The sequence below is a fragment of the Dipodomys spectabilis genome, unplaced genomic scaffold (genome assembly GCF_019054845.1).
Source record: "Dipodomys spectabilis isolate Male_0828 unplaced genomic scaffold, ASM1905484v1 ptg000092l, whole genome shotgun sequence".
Classification (NCBI taxonomy): domain Eukaryota; kingdom Metazoa; phylum Chordata; class Mammalia; order Rodentia; family Heteromyidae; genus Dipodomys; species Dipodomys spectabilis.
In genome coordinates, this window is record NW_024870769.1 from 14,071,823 (window position 1) to 14,089,527 (window position 17,705).

A 17,705-nucleotide genomic window follows, 5' to 3' on the forward strand; every position below is an offset into this window, starting at 1 on the left:
ATACAGACTGTCGATTAACAATCCTTTTGCTATTTGTTTCAGTGACAACTTCACCCATACTCCTCCTCTAGACCCAAAGGAACTGGATATTCTAAAAACTGTGAAGGAAATAACAGGTTTGTACTGAGACATCCAATAGCATAAGTAGGAAATTAAAATTTTGTAGACATTTTCTTTTCCCTAGGCATAAAAATACAACTTCTGGTCAGGTGCTAGTGGCTCACACTTGTAATGTTAGCAACTCAGAAAGTTGAGATCTAAGGATCAAAGTTCAAAGCCAGTCCAGGCTGAGAAGACCATGAGACTCATCTCTCATTAACCCCCTAAAAGCCAGAAGTGGAGCTGTGGCTCAAAGTAGTAGAGCACAAACCTTGAGCAGCCTAGGCCCTGAGTACAAGCCCCATCTCACACACACACACACACACACACACACACACACACTACAGCTTACAGCTTCTGGCCAGGAACTGGCAGAGCATGCCTGTAATCCTAACTACGCATGAGGCTTGAGATATGAGGACTGCAGTTCAATGCCAGCTTGGGCAGGAAAGCCCATGAGACCCTTATCTCTAATTAACTACTAAAAAAAGCAGAAAGTAGCACGCACGCGCACACACACACACACACACACACACACACACACACACACACACACACACAAATACAGTTTCCATCAATAAATATTAAGCTCTTTGATAACTTTTTAAAAATGCACTTTTCCCCATGTGCAAGGATACAACTAAGCCAACCAAAGCTGAGGCCATTCACAACTTGGTGTAGACATTGTGTAATACTTTGTTCTCCCCCAACTCAAACCAGCAGTGCTGATAGCCCAGGAACTTCAATGGGTAGAGAGAGCGAAGAGGAACAAGATGAGGGACTGTGGGGGTTTTTAAGAATCAGAAACTAAACTTCAGTCTTCCATTTGCCTACTGTCAGGCATTGGGACCAAGACTATTACCCGAGTTCTACATTTTTTCATCTCTGGAAAAGGAAATAATTCAACTTGAGTTGAAGAACAAGGTTGACTTGGGGTTTTGAGTTCGATAACGAAAACATTTAAAACACTTTGTATGTGATAACACCTTGATAATTGGCAGCTCTAATCACAGCAGGAGCCTATTGAGGGTAGGCGGTTTCTGAGTGGAACTTGGGCACTGTGGAAAGCACACAGTTCCATAGCAGAGGAAAGATGCTGTTTCAAACGTCTGCCTTGACTTGCATGTTCACAGGTGCCTACATCCTCAGAGGAGAATTTTTAAAAATCCAATTCAGTCACATTTTCACACTTCCTGCCCATATGATAGTCTCAAGAGAATCCTAGACTCATGTCTCCTAGAAATGAAAGAATTGTCAAGACTTAGGTGTCTGAGTCTTCCCTCTTCTGCCTTTCTAGGGTTTTTGCTCATTCAGGCTTGGCCGGAAAACAGGACTGACCTCCATGCTTTTGAGAACCTAGAAATTATACGTGGCAGGACAAAGCAACAGTAAGTTGACTTCAACTGGAACCTGTTAGGATATTGTCTGGTTTTTTTACTTGGAAATTTGACTTGGAGGAGAATTGCAGAAATAGCCTGAGTTCCCCCACATCCTTGGTTAGAAGTCTAGTCATGCCAGGCTCGTTGCTGTGTGGTAACCTTTAGATCCAAACTGTGATGCCCCAAAAACTATAGGCCTTTCCTGTAAGAACGACCCCCAGCCCACTTCCTGTTACCTGGACTTCCCTGGGTGTATGATGGGTGGGGAGGGGCAAAGAAACCCCAGCAGTGGTAGTTGCAGGTCTCCTGCAGAGGGCGCATCACTGTTCTGGAACCAGGTTATAGGGAGAGAAAAGAATGAAGAGAAAAGGGATGGAAAGCAGAAGAGTAAAAGTCAAAGAAGGAACACATGAATTATACTTTACACGTCTGTCATTAAACACCTTAATCCTCAGCTTCTTCGCTCAATTCTGTGTTAACTGACTCATTCATCATTCTAATGTCAAATGAGCTTCCTGCAAATACAAATTGCATTCCTGTGGTTTCTTATCAGTTGCAAACAGCAACTCAAGTCCCACCTCACCCCTTTATCCTGTTGCTCCCCTCCGACCAGATACAAAAAGCACAAAGTTTTTCTGTGCTCTGGCTTTACCCAATCTCCCAGCCCTATTCACCAGCACATTCATGGTCCAGCAGCATCTGGTGGCTCTCAGCACTCAGCCTATGTCTTCTTGTGATTCAGAACTTATTTTCCTTTTGTATGAGTAAGTTTCAGTGGTCAGATCATATAGTGATCAGCTCCTATGGCTGTAAAGCCTTGGTACCCTATCGGGAAGGAAGACAATGTCGCTGGCCCTGCTGTCCAGATCTTCTCCCCATCTTAGGCATCTTTGCTCAGGGAAAGCCACCCTTTCCAGCCAGCCCTCTGCAGAGCTGCTTAGATGTTTTGGCTGTGGTGCTGTTCAAGATGGCTGAATTTATCTTACTGGATTCAAAGAATCTTCTAACCAAAAGTTCCCTGTATTTAACCTACATAGGATTCTGGCTCACGGTACCCAAATACTCGTTCATTAAATACGTGACTAGAGAGATGAATGAGTAGAAGGATGGACAGAAAAACATACAATCTTTAAGTGCATTCGGGTGCTCAGATAACCAGAACTCATTATCCATTTCCAGACCAATAAAAATGTAGTAAATAGGGCTGGAAATGGTGGTGTACACCTCTTCTTTTTTTTTTTTTTTGTTGGTCGTGGGCCTTGAACTCTAGGCCTGAGCACTGTCCCTCAGCTCTTCAGCTGAAGGCTAGCGCTCTACCACATGAGCTACAGCGACACTGGTGGTGTACACCTCTGGTCCCAGCTTCTCTCAAGGCCAGTGGGACAATTAGCTCAAGACTCTATCTGAAAAAAAAAAAAATGAAAGCTGTAAGGACTGTCAGTGTGACTCAAGGAGTAGAACAATTGTATAACAAGAACAAGGCCCTGAGTTCAATCTCCAGTCCCAGAAAAGAAGTAAATGACATGAAGGCATTGATTCCTTCTGCCTTTCTAAATGAACCAAACCTGGGTTTTCCTTGAAGGAGCTTCAGAAATCAATTGCTGTTCTAAAAGTCATAATACATATCTTATATGGTATTATTTACAACCATTGGAATGTAGCTTGTAGTGTAAATCTGAGTGATCCAGAAAAGTGAAATAAAGTTTTTGGTGACATGTCATTTTCATCACTGTTTACATTGCTGTTTACCTTCTACTCAATTCAGTGGTCAATTTTCTCTTGCGGTTGTCGGCCTGAACATAACGTCCTTGGGATTGCGCTCCCTCAAGGAGATAAGCGATGGAGATGTAATAATTGCAGGAAACCGAAATTTGTGTTATGCATATACAATAAACTGGAAAAAACTACTTGGGACTTCGGGTCAGAAAATCAAAATCACAAACAACAGAGGTGAAAAAGACTGCAGTAAGTAGGCGCTTTCCTTTTTGATCACGTACAGAGTTTGTGGAGGTCCTTTATTTTTAGGTAGACTATGAAAGGGACCATTCCCAAACATTTATGCTTTTCATTCCTTGAGCAAACTAAAATCTGTATATTCCTAATTGTGAAGTCATCATGTGAAACTCACCAGAATTGTTTTCAGATTATTCCAATTTCATAGGATAAATTTGTGGGGCTCATTTGTAATTTGAAGAACTAAGTTTAGCATTAAAATTATATTACATTTTTACTTATAGGTTGCCACCTACAATGTAGTTTCTGATGACTGTGTTTACACACACACACACACACACACACACACACACACACACACACACCAAGAGGAACTGGGAGACAATTCACACTAACATTTTATCCTCTGATTTTTGGAGCCAAAACTCCACTTTTGAAGCTGGTCTCACTCTCCTGGGGTTTGGGAACCTGTCCATTAATCACTTTATGCTTTGGATTCCTCATCCATTATAGTGCTTTTCAGGGAATCTTTACAAGTTCTGTATATGAAGGTCTGCATACAGTACACAAGGCAAGTGACCACAAAATTCTCTATTGATTCAGTCAGGTGTGGCATTCATCATCAAAATGCCACCAGTGATCTGGTCCAGACAACAGTGGTATCTCACAAGGCAGAGGAACCTCTGTGTCTCGCTCCTTTCAGATGTACTTTGTGTATCTAGGCAGAGCACATAGTCCCTAAGGCCCATGGTGCTCTTCTCCCTATTCCATAACTTTGACTTGGTGTGACTTCTCAGAGGCCACAGGCCGCGTCTGTCATCCTTTATGCTCCTCGGATGGGTGCTGGGGCCCAGAGGCCAGAGATTGTGTTTCCTGCCAGAATGTCAGCCGTGGAAGAGAGTGTGTGGACAAATGCAACATTTTTGAGGGGTAAGATGTTGTTTTCATAGTTGTTCTGTTCTTCAGGTTGATTCTTCTTTCTTTTTCATTTGTGGTTATACTATGGTTGTCTTTGGTTTGTTAGGGGTTTTTTGTTTTTATTTTTGGCAAATTGTTCATCAAGATAGGAAAGAAGGGAAAGGTTTTTTCTAGCCCCGTTATGTACTAAATCTCCTTTTTCCTGAAAATACCTTCAGATTTTCAACCTGCACAGAGCTCCCAAGACATAGAATAAATGAGTGGAATGGCTTGGAGCAGTGCATCGGTCTTTTCTTTGGAAGCTTCTATTCCTGATCTATGGAAATCTAGCAATACGGAATATATTTGTTGGTTAATTTTTTGTGTTATGTATCCCTACCACATACTGAGCACTGAACAGTGCAAATAATTGTACATATAACCAGAGTCAAAGAAAGGAATGAGTCATATAATGTTTGTTGAATTTAGTTGCAGCCAACAAGTACAACCTTAGATACTCTTAGAATCTTGATGTGAATGTGAGGCTTTGTGTTGAGAACCAATAGCGATAATTAAAATAAAGGAGCTAGACGGTAGACTGGAGGTCCAAGAAGAAAAAAGGCTTTCTTTTTAAAACAAAAATTAACAAAACAGGGGCTGGGAAGGTAGCTCAGTGGTAGAGCGCTTGCCTTGCATGCTTGAGGCCCTGGGTTTGATTCCTCAGCACCACATAAGCAAAAAGAAAAAAGCCAGAAGTGGCGCTGTGGCTCAAGTGGTAGAGCGCTAGCCTTGAGCTGAAGAGCTGAGGGACAGCACCCAGGCCCAAAGTTCAGGCCCACGACTGGACCAAAAAAAAAAAATTAACAAAACAAAAAAGGCAAAATTTATGGATAAAGAGTTCCAGGAATTTCAGGTGGCTCTGGAGAATCTTTATCCCTGTTTCCCTAAAAGAGTGTAAACTGGCTGAAATTTGGAATTCTAACATGTTTGGACCAGAATGGGAAGAGAAGTTCAGTTCAGAAGCAATAATCTGGTTAAAAGGATCATGAAAATTTGCATAAATGATAGTGCTGTTTCAACTTCAAGTAAAGACTGTTGGCACAATCCTTGCTGCTACAAGTTGACATTTACATACTGTTTTTCCTCTTTAACTTTCTTAAGAGACAAGGAAATTAAAATAACAGTATCCAGAAGCTCATGTCTTTCTGTTAGGTAGAGAGATAGATGCTGGGGGTCCAGCTGCATCTGTTCCCTCTGCAAAATTGGCTCTTTAAGCAAAGTGTGACCCAGAGATGAACCAAAAAATAAATCTGGGTTGGTTTTGTTGAATTACTGTCATATGTCTAATGAGAGGATTTTTGTATGGCACTTCATGTAACAAAGCACTCTAGTTAATTATAAAGCAGATTTCAGTCTTAACAATTGCTGCAATGATTTAGTCTTTCCAATAAAAATTCAGCTTCTTGCTGGGTATCAGTGGCTCATGCCTGTCATCCTACCTACTTAGGAGGCTGAGATCAGATGAGCACAATTTGAAGTAAGAAGGAAAGTCCATGAGACTCTTATCTCCAATCAACCACTAAAGAGCCAGAAGTGGAACTATGGCTCAAGCACTAGAGTGCCAGCCTTAATTGAAAAAATTAAAGGACAGCTCTGAGGCCTTAAGATCTAGGCTTAGTAGTGATGAAAGAAAGAGAAAGAGAGAGGAAAGAGGGAAAGAGGGAAGTAGAGAGGAAGGAAATTTGTTTCTTGTTTAACTTTAATCTACATATTGTGAGGAAATCTGAAGATATTCTACAAAATTTTACACATCTGTGCTTAATTCTTACTGCTTAGAGTAATGGACTTTGATTAATTTGAAGTGTTCCTCCTTTCTTTCTTTTCCTGTTCTATCTACTTCAGTATCTGTGAGGTAGGCATAAGAAAGAAGGGACATCTTATAAGAACTTTTTTTTTCCACATTTGGCTTGCTTACCTATTATACAGAAATTATATGACTATAGAAAAATGGAGGAAAGGTGCTCTGATTGCGAATGAAGCATAGGGGCTCATTATTCTGGGAAAAAATAAGGATTGCATTTGTGACATCGGTGCATTATATTACAGGGTTATCTAAGTATCCTATCTCTTTGACTTTTATCTAATATTATTTTGAATTTCTGTGTGTCTCAACCTCTCAAGAGATGGCATAAGTAGTTCCCTTCTTCCTTCTCTCAGGGAGCCAAGGGAGTTTGAGGAGAACTCTGAATGTATCCAGTGCCATCCAGAATGTCTACCCCAGCCCATGAACATTACCTGCACAGGCCGGGTAAGAAGCACCTCTGCGGTTACCCATCCCTGTTTCCTGGGGAAAAGCCTTCACATTGATGACCTAAGTCATCCTTCTCTGAGGACATCCATCCAAGCCTACCTCCCAAGGGAGAGGTGGAGAAATCTGACTGTTATGACAAAGTGCCTGTGTTTGAGAAAAATCTCACCCCGACCTGTGGAATGTCTTTGCCTTTCTGGTTCAGCATCCCAAGCACATTAAACTGTGTCTGTTCTCTTTTCTGTATTACAGAACAGTCTGTGCTGAGCTTCAAATACCCTCAAGTCAAACATCAAATTCTTGTGTAATGTTCCACTTAAATTCAAGAATTTCAAGAATTTTCAAAGAAAATCCTAGCAATTAAAAATAGCCGGGTGCTGATGGCTCACGCTGTAATTCAGGCTATCCAGAAGGCTAAAATTTGAGGATCTTGGTTTGAAGCCAGCTGAAGTAGAAAAATTTATGAGCATCTTATCTCCAATGATCCAGCAAAAGTCAGAAGAGTGTGGTTTATGTGATAGAGGTCCGGCCTTGAGCAAAAAAGCTAAGGGACAGGGCCCAGGCCCTGAATTCAAGCTCCCAAACTAGCATAGAAAACAAAAAAGTTTCTTTCCTACATGTTCAGTTGCAATCTTGTAAGGCATGCAAGTGTGACTTCTAGTCCCTCTAAAAACAATATCATAATGGTGTTAATTCTTGGAAGCATGTATATACAGAGCTCTGTTTGGATTTGAGCAGCCATATCTAAATCTACTCATTGAAAACAGTTTTCAGAAGTTGTCATTAAAGCAGGCAGAAGATAGTAGGACCAGAGGCTAGTTACAAAGCAAACCATTCATTTATAGGTTTGCATGGCCTTGGATTAAATTTTCATCCTCCTAATGAAGTAAGTATTGCTGCTGAAAGTCTTCCAGCTGCCTGGCTCCGAGTAGCCTCAGCCTTTGAGTGGACAAAAACAAGACATTAAGGAACATACCAAAGGGAACACCCTTCCCACCATAGTACTTCTGCCCCTTACGAAGTATGAGGCACACACCCAAGGACACCCGACATTTGTATCTCCTGTCCCTTCTCTGCCAGCAACTTTCCCATGCCACTTTTCAGTCCCCGTCTACCTTTTGGTCCCTGGAGAAACACTGATGCTGGTTTTCTTAAATTTGCCTCAGGAGGCATGTCTTTCTTGTCTCAGTACTTCCTTTGAACATCAGATAAAATATTCAACAAGGACTAAACAGGGAGAGATGAAGGAGAGAAATGGAAAGAGTGACATTGATCAAGAGGCATTGTACTCATAAACTGACATGTTGAATTGAAACTGCTTTGCACAACTGCTTAGAAATAATTTTAAAATTAAAAGGCAGGAAAGACTGACCAATAAAGCTGGAAATATACATACATATATACAAACCAATATTATATTAATATGCTATATTAATATAACTTATTTATACAATTATAATATAATCATATTTATTTAACATAATAATTATATTTATATAATATAATTATATTTATTATATTAATATAATATATTGCATATATATACAAACCAATATTATATTAACTAAAATTTATTGAAGTATAGTTTATTATCTGTCTGTATATCATATGTATTTAATCTTTCTTTTATTAATATCTGCACTTATATTATGAAACTTTATTGACTACAGGGTGGGGTCCTCAGGACTTAAAGAGTAACAAAATAGTAACAACTATTCATTTAGAGAGTAACCAAATTGTAGTGATTATACATTGGGGTTTTTGTTGTTGTTTTGTTTAATTTGTTTGGTTGTTTAATTATATTTTGTTATCTTTAAGTAGTTGTGCAAAAGTTATCATATGAAATCAGTTTAAGCCGGACGCCAGTGGCTCATGCCTGTAATCCTAGCTACCCAGGAGGCTGAGATCTGAGGATTGCAGTTCAAAGCCAGTCCAGGCAAGAAAGTCCGTGAGACTCTTATCTCCAATAAACTACTAGAAAACCGGAAGTGGAGCTGTGGCTCAAGTGGTAGAGCACTTGCCTTGAGCTGAAGAGCTGAGGGACAGGGCCCAAGCCCAGAGTTCAAGCCCCATGACTGACCAAAACAAAATAAATCAGTTTATAAGTACAATGCATCTTGATCAATGTTACATTGGTTTTTTTGTTTGTTTTTTTGTTTTGTTTTGTTTTTGGCAGTCGTGGGGCCTGAACTCTGGGCTTGGGTGCTATCCCTCAGCTCTTTAGCTCAAGGGTAGCACTCTACCACTTGGGCCACAGCACCACTTCTGGCTTTTTCTACTTAATGTGGTGCTGAGGAATTGAACCCAGGGCCTCATGCATGCAAGGCAAGCACTCTACCACTGAGCCACCTTCCCAGCCCAGATATTGTTTTTTAATTAATAAATTAGAACACACATATGCAGTTAGATGTTATATATGATTACAGAGTAAACAGAAATTCTATTTGAATCAGAAAGACCTGTACTACGTAAGCTACTTGATGTGATCCAAATCAATCCAGAGCAATCATAGGCTTGTTTCATACTTTAGGAACTTCTATAGTATTTGACTTTTCCCCCCTCGTGTTAAATAAAAAGTTACTTCCATTTTGACAAAGTAATCATTCATAAGGACTTTTATGCAATCTGATGCAGGGACCAGACAACTGCATAAAGTGTGCCCATTACATCGATGGCCCTCACTGTGTTAAGACCTGTCCAGCTGGTATCATGGGGGAAAACAACACCCTGGTGTGGAAGTATGCAGATTCCAACCGTGTCTGCCACCTCTGCCATCAGAACTGTACCTATGGGTGAGTAGGAGTTTGAGCACTGTGGACAGAAGACCCCCCTCCACCCCCGAAAGCATGAAATGATTCCTCATCTGTAAAATCATACTATGAAAATAGCTACCAGATTTGTAGGCAGTGGATTACAAATACTTGTATTTTGAGTCTGTGAACTAGGTGTTTTTGTCCCTCTGGCTGCAGATTCAGCAGTGATATGTGGAAGGGATGTCTTGGTGTGAGAACTAATGTCCTTCTGCCTCTCAGAGGTTTCTTGCATAAGGATTTATGTGCAGATAGAAGAGAAAAAAATAATACAAAGAGACCACTGCTTCCTCTGCCTTTTCCTGGATTACTACTAGTTAGGATGAAGACTAGAGTGTGTGTGTGTGTGTGTGTGTGTGTGTGTGTGTGTGTGTGTGTTAGAGCTAATAAAAGGTAATATTGCTTAGAACACACTTTTAAAGCAAATTGATTTTTAAGTGTTACCATGTGAAGTAAAACTGTTTTGAGCCAGGCACCACTGGTGTCTCATGCCTGTAATCCTGGATACTCAGGAGGCTGAGATCTGAAAATTGCAGTTCAAAGTCAGCCCACGCAAGAAAGTTTGTGAGACACTGTGAGACTCTTATGTGACTTCCAAAAAGTCAGAAGTGGAGCTGTAACTCAAGTTGTAGAGCACTAGTCTTGAGCCAGAAAATGCTCAGGGACAATGCCCAGGCCCTGAGCTCAAGCCCCCGGACCTTTACAAAAATAAGTAAATAAAAACTATATTGACTTGAATTAGCAGAAGTGCTTTGATTACACTTATCTTATTTCCTGGAACAATGAATTTAGCAATCAAACCAGACCACACTTGACAATCAGAAGAGGAATTGAGTTGTCAGAAATGCAATTTCCCATTTACTTGTTTTACTTTTCTTTGCCTTTTCTTTTCTTTTTTCTTTTTAGTCTCATACCAGAGCTTGAACTCAGGACCTCAAAACTCTCACTTGACTTTTATGCTCACAAGTAATACTCCACCACTCTAGACTCTAGTCAAACTTTTTGATAGCCAATTATAGATAAGTCTTGCAGACATTTTTCTCCTAGACCGGCTTTGAAATGTGAGTTATTAATATTATAGGCTTCAACCATAGGCTCCTAGATTACTTGAATTTCTTAAAGTGCTCAGTCTTATTTGGAATATTATCTTTCTTTCTCTGGATCTATCTGATGCTATTGTGTAAAATATGTCTTCCTGCCTAACTGAATCCATTTGTAAATTGGGACAATAATACTGCACAATCCATAGGTTTTTGTTAATATGTGACCATGAGTGAGCATGGATCAATTAGTGGTAGCACTTATGATCATAGTGGCAGTGGTTGTAATGAGATGGTATTAACAATAGTGGTGAGGGTGATGAGGAAAGTAACCATAGTGATGGGGATGATGGCTGTGATAACAGAGATGGTGGTGGTGGTGGTATTGGGGTAGTGATTGTAATAATAATGGTAATAACTGGGGATGATGTTAACAGCAATGATGGGGTAGGAGTAGTGATGCTGAATGTTAATAAGGTGGTAGCAACAAGAGTGGTAGTTGTGATGAGTTAGTATTATGGCAGCACAGACCAGCAAAGATCATGACCACTTTTTAGAGAGGATAAAAAAAATTTTTTGCCTGCAACTTGAACCAGGCTAGTTCCAGAAAGAAGTTCAGATGACAAAGAAGGGGAGAATTTGGGTTTATACAAGTTGGTTTCACACACATACACACACACACACACACACACACACACACACACACATATGCACACACGCACGCACGCAATCAAGTCATTAATCTGCAAGACAAAAGTCAGGTAGAGATGACATCAACTCCAGGCCAGGTGTGCAATTTCAAAAATATCTTGTGGACTTCCTGTTATTGATCCAATCGATCCAGAGAGCCCCACCTGGTCTGCCTGAAGCTCACATTCCAATGGACAGCCTCACCTAGCCACATTCTGGCAAAATAGCCTTTGTCGGGAACGTAGTTATGAGGGAAGTGTAACGATGTCTATTTCAGTAGTAGTAATAATGATGATGTCGTGGCAGTGGGGAGGTGGGAGTAACCATGGTAGTGATGGTAGCGATGCTGATAGTGGTTGTGATAACATGGCAGAAACAGTGATGCTGACAGTGGTGGCAATGCTGATGTCATAGGAACAGCCACCAGCGCTGCTGGTGGTCGTGATGGCCATGGGGTAGTGATAACAATATAATGGTGATAGGGTGGCAACAACAATGCTGACAATGGTGAGATGGTAGTAAAAAAAAAAATCCAGTGCTTGTGATTACAATGGTAGCAATAGAAATAATTTCAATTATGGCATTTAACATAATTTGTCAATTACCTGGTCATTTCTTCAAACGTGAACTGTCTGTCTCCCTTGGATCTCACTCACCACAGCTTCCTCTTAGGCATTCCTGCAGGTTTTCTAATGTTGCTTTCAGGAACTTCTTGAAACATTGCATGAGGTTCAAGTTGCACTTCCAAGCTGCCATCTCTAAACAATGTTCCCAGAGTGTTTTACTCAACATTAGTGCCAGCATACTGTTGAGCAGAGATGATCACGCATTACAGGGACAGTGCAATGATGGGTGATTTTCAAGGAGGTTCCACCTTTATCCATGGCCAGGTCACTGAAGGATCTCATCTCTCTCTTTGGCTGTTTAAGCTTGTGTTTGGTTTATGAATGAAAGACAAGGGCATTGCAGAGGCAAACCTGCCTTATCTGACACCACAGCAATGTGGAGGAAATGTGGAATCTTGGCCCTGAGAACCAAAAAGAGCTAAGTGTAAAGATCAGAGCCTAAGGAACAGGAAGAGAAAATATTTAGGACTAGCTGGCAGAGGAGAAAGGGATTAGTTCATTGGTACAATGTGTGCTTCGTATGTCCCAAGGCCTGAGTTCAATACCCAGCAAGGGGGAATAAAAAAGGTAAGAGATATTCAGGAGACCAGATGACACTATCCAACAATAGTCCCCCTGGTCCTCCTCACGTATTTGAAGTGAAGTTATTTATCTTTCCCAGGCCCTGAAAAGTAACTCTGAAAGCAAATTTATCCAGCCTTTTTAAATCATCATGCTATATAATCAAATAATAATGGTCACCTCCCCCCACTATAATGGGGGTGCAACAGATCACCCTGAAACACTCATCCATAAAGTAAATTCTGTCTTTTGTATGAATGTTGTCCCAGTCACTGGGCCGGACACGGTTCCCTCTTGTTTCTGGCTCTCTGGGTCTGTGATCATCATGGCCAACTTCCAGCCTTTGAGACTTGTATCTTTGTTTGTTTATCTCTCTTCCTTTCCTTTTTGCCACTCCTTCTCTTGGGCTTCCAGGTTCCTGCTGCATCTCCTATCCAGTTTCATTCTTAACTCATCAGGGTTCCTTTCCTCCTCTTCTTCATCTCATCCGGAAGTAAGTGCTATCTCAGGAGCACCTCTGACCACTCCCTCATCACCAGATGACTGGTCAAAGCACAAGCTTCTTCATAAATTCCTTGGTCATGTTGCCTCAGGACATGTGTCTCCTCTTGGCTACCCCCACCCACCTCTCCATCCTGGTGTTTACAGCCAACCATGACTGAGCCATCCCTGTGTTACCTTTCAATGATGATCTGGCTGTTTCATTCAAGGCCAAAATAATCCCTGTTACAGGCAAACTCTGAAAAGTACCTGCATAAATTAACAAAAGTGTTAATTAATACTTTAATTCAATCAACAATGAACTTAAATAATAAATCAGTTCAACCAACAAATTGATTTAATTGATAAAAATTGATATATTGGTTAATTAATAAATTAGTATGTTTACTGATGAATTAACAAATGAGATTACTGGATAATAAGTTAGTAAGCAGCATCCCAACATACAGATCCACTGAGAGTAACCAAAAGTACCTAATTACACATTGTCTTATGATTTAATTTTAAAATCGCAAAATCAAATTTTAAGTTATGAAACAAATGCCAAAGAAGTAGAGTGAGAAAAAAATATGTGTATCTTTTTTTCTTTCATTTCTTACAGATGTTCTGGGCCAGGTCTTAAAGGCTGTCCAACAAATGAGTGAGTATCACAGCTTTGGGGCTTATTGGCACCCTCCAGTATAATGAAATGTCTACATTGTCTTTTGTCTTCCAGCCTTGGCAGGTTCTTACATCTCCTCTGGTCTAGCCTGAGTTTGCAACAGAGTAGGCCAGTTCATGCTGCCCTCCTGTCTCAAAGGATGACTGTCATCCACAAGGGATGTGATGCTGGGTGGGCTTTCATACACCTACCATCTCTCCTGCTTTAGTTATACCACTTTTGCTTTATTCCTTTCTCTTTTCTCACGAATGCTATCACAAACCTGTGTTTAAAAGTTTTTTTTCCGTAGCTGGGCACCAGTGGCTCATGCCTGTAATCCTAGCTACTCAGGAGAGTATCTGAGGATCTTGGTTCAAAGCCAAACCAGGCAGGAGAGTCTATGAGACTCCTATCTCTAATTAACCACCAGAAAACCAGAAGTGTCATTGTGGCTCACATTGATAGCCTTGAACAAAATTGCTCAGAGACAGCACCCAAGCCCTGAGGTCAAGGCCCACAACTTTCTTAAAAGTAGATCTGTGGATCAAGTGGTAGAATGACAACCCTGAGCAAAAAAGCCAAGCAAGAGAACAAGGTCCCACATTCAAGTCCCAGGACCAGCAAAAAAGTAAATTAATTAATTTAATTAAATTAATAAAAAATTAAAATAAAATAAAAATGATACTGTCTATATAAAATCAGGTAATGTTATTATTCTCAAACTAAGACCCAAGAAGTCTAAGTGCCCTTTCCTTCTTCAACTAACCTGAGATGACACCATTCCTATTTCATTTCATCTCAGTATCTCATTTCTTTCCTCCCAGGGGAAAAAAATGGAAAACGTGGTATCAAACATGAAGGAAAATGTTGAGTCCTCTTATGTCACAATGCTACAATTGCCTTTGAGTTATTTTACAAAAAGTATTCCTTATCACCCATTGTCCACTGAGGTGGATTCCCACCAGCTACCATGTATACCCACACACACACACAAAATGCTAAAAGAAAGTTTCAATAAAGTTCTTGGCAGAAAAAATAGTACAGTCAGTTGTGAATTGTCCTTTAATCCTAGATACTCAAGAGACTGGAATCCAGAGAATCACAGCTCTAGAGTACCTCAGGCAAAAATGTTATGAGACCTCTATCTCAACAGAAAAAAAAAAAATGTAGGCATAATGGCACATGTTTGTCATCTCAGCTACAGAAGAAGCATAGATAGTACAGAAGACTGTGGTCTAGACTGGCCTGGACAAAAAGTAAGATCCTATTTGAAAAAAAATAACAAAAGTAAAAAAAAGGGCTAGGGTTAGGACTCACGTGATAAAGTGCCTATCTGACAAGCATGAGGCCCTGAGTTTGAAACCCAGTACCTCCAAAAATAAATAAATAAATAAACAAATGTTACTTCCTTTTTGAAACACTGCTCAGCAAAGGCGCATGGGCTTCCTTTCTTTGTGTGCTTGTTTGAAATGTTCCACCGAGGACAGCAGAATTGTAAACTCCTGTACAGACTCATCAGGAAAGCGTGTTATCATAATCCAAATGTTTAGTAAGAATCTGGGGAGATACACACTGAGTATACATTAGCCATGTCTGCTCTTCCAGTCACACTTCCCCTGATACCAGCACATCTTCCCTTTCTGGTAATGCTTACAAAATCCTTTCTCTTACCAACCCTTCCTCAGCTCCAGCCCACTCTTATCCAATATTCATGATGGACGTGGATTTCCGGGGGCATCCAATGAAGACAAACTGAGAGCATTGGAAACAATTGCCTTAGAACTATTACTTGGCCATCTTTCATCCTTTAGAAGTTACACATTACCCCCCACTTTCTGGGAAAGATTTTTTTTTAATTGTGAAAATACTGTACAGAGGGGTTACAATTACATGGGCAAGATAATGAGTACATTTCTTATCAAGCATTGTAGCCTCCTCATTTGTTTCCCCTTCCCAACCCATCCTCCCTCCACCCCCCCCCACCCAGCCCTCCTCCCCCACCCCCAACAAAGTTGTAAATTTCGATTTTAACATAACGACTTGTACATCTCAGTGTTGCAATGGGTCCACCTGTATCCCTATTTAAACAATTTGTTTTTTCCCTTCCCTCCACAAATTATAACAATATCAAATACAGTGAAAGCAGACGTTATACCATGGAGGAGGGACATATAAAGCAACAAAGAAATAATCTTATAAATGTGTTAGAAACAATTGCATGAAAGAAAAAAACATTTGAATACATATCTTAGGGTTCATTTCCCTAACATCAAATTAACTGACCTTTTCTGCTTGACTCAGACATATACTAGTTATTGCAAATAAGGGAAACCATGGGACCTATGTTTCTTTGCGCCTGGCTTACTTCACTTAATATAATTTTTTCCAAGTCTTTCCATTTTCTAACAAATGGGGCAATGTCATTCTTTCTGATGGAGGCATAGAATTCCATTGTGTGTATGTGTGTGTATATATATATATATATATATATATATATATATATATATATATATACACCACATTTTCTTGATCCATTCATCTACTGAGGGGCATCTGGGTTGGCTCTATATCTTAGCTATGGTAAATAAAGCTGCAATAAACATAGTCGTGCTGGTAGCTTTAGTGTGGTCTTGTTTGTGAACATTTGGGTAAATGCCAAAAAGTGGGATTGCTGGGTCATAGAGGAGCTCTATGTGGAGTCTTTTGAGGAACCTCCATACTGCTTTCCAAAGTGGTTGGACAAGTTTACACTCCCACCAACAATGCAGTAAGGTTCCCTTCTGTCCACATCTCCTCCAGCATCTGTTGTTATTAGAGTTCTTGATTTTAGCCATTCTAACTGGGGTGAGGTGGAATCTCAATGTTGTTTTGATTTGCATTTGTTTTATGGCTAGAGAGGTTGAGCATTTCTTCATGTGTCTATTGGCCATCCTTCTTTCCTCTTCAGAGAAGTTTCTCTTTAAGTCTTTAACCCACTTACTTATTGGGCAGTTGTTTCTTTGAAGATTTGTTGTGGGGGGATTTAATTTTTTGAGTTCCAGGCATATTTTAGATATGCGACCCTTGTCTGTTGTATGGCTAGTGAAGATCTTCTCCCAATCCGTGGGCTTTCTACTGATCTTGCTAGCTATGTCCTTTGCCATGCAGAAGCTCTACAATTTCATGCAATCCCATTTGTCCAACCTTTCTTTGATTTGTTGTGTTTCTGGGTCTCTATTAAGAAAATTTCGGCCTGTGCCAAGGAGACCTAGGGTTTCTCCTATTCCATCCTGTAATGTTTTCAGAGTGTCTACTTTGACTCTGAGGTCTTTGATCCATTTGGAGTTGATTCTGGTGCAGGGTGATATAATAAGGATCTAGCTTTAGTTTTCTACAAGTAGTTAACCAATTTTGCCAGCACCATTTATTGAAGAAGCTGTCTTTCTTCCATTCTATTTTTTTTAGCTCCCTTATCGAAGATTAGATGGCTATAGGTCTGTAGGTTCATTTCTGGGTTTTCAATTCTATTCCATTGGTTTTGAGGTCTGTTCTTGTGCCAGTACCAAGCTGTTTTGATTATTATGGCTTTATAGTAGAGTTTGAATTTTGGTATTGATATTCCTCCAGCACTGTTCTTTCTGTTGAGGATCGTTTTTGCTATTCGGGGTCTCTTATTGTTCCATATGAATTTTTGGATTGCCTCTTCTATTTCTTTGAATAATAAGGTTGGAATATTGATAGGTATCACATTGAATTTGTAGATAGCCTTGGGAAGTATTGCCATTTTCACAATGTTGATCTTTCCAATCCAGGAGCATGGGAGTTTTTGCTACTTTCTAAGTTCTGTTTTGATTTCCTTTTTCAAGTTTTTAAAGTTTTCATCATAGAGGTCCTTCACTTCTTTGGTTAAGTTAATTCCTAGGTATTTTATTTTTTGTGGGGCTATTATGAATGGAGTTACTTTCCTAATTTCAGCCACACTTTTCTCATTGTTGGCATACAGAAAAGCCATTGGTTTTTGAGGGTTAATTTTATACCCTGCTACTGTGCCAAAGTTTTGAATCAGCTTGAGTAATTTGGGAGTGGAGTCTATGGGATTCTTTAAATACAAGATCATGTCATCTGCAAAGAGAGGTGTTTTACTTCTTCTTTCCCTATTTGGATCCCCTTTATGTTTGCATCTTGTCTTATTGTTGTAGCTAGGCATTCTAATACTAGATTG

At 40.0% G+C, this 17,705-nt stretch overlaps 1 protein-coding gene across 3 annotated transcripts in view; it reads left to right on the forward strand.

Annotated features, from left to right (window-relative positions):
- The window catches only part of Egfr (epidermal growth factor receptor), a 196,746-nt gene that overhangs the window by 147,492 nt on the left and 31,549 nt on the right, over window positions 1-17,705 (forward strand). For all 3 annotated transcript variants that reach the window (XM_042685070.1, XM_042685071.1, XM_042685072.1), the window contains exons 10-16: window positions 43-116; window positions 1,397-1,487; window positions 3,244-3,443; window positions 4,229-4,361; window positions 6,546-6,636; window positions 9,271-9,428; window positions 13,466-13,504. In XM_042685070.1, coding sequence (XP_042541004.1) covers window positions 43-116; window positions 1,397-1,487; window positions 3,244-3,443; window positions 4,229-4,361; window positions 6,546-6,636; window positions 9,271-9,428; window positions 13,466-13,504 — 786 coding nt within the window. The remainder of the gene's footprint in view (window positions 1-42; window positions 117-1,396; window positions 1,488-3,243; window positions 3,444-4,228; window positions 4,362-6,545; window positions 6,637-9,270; window positions 9,429-13,465; window positions 13,505-17,705) is intronic.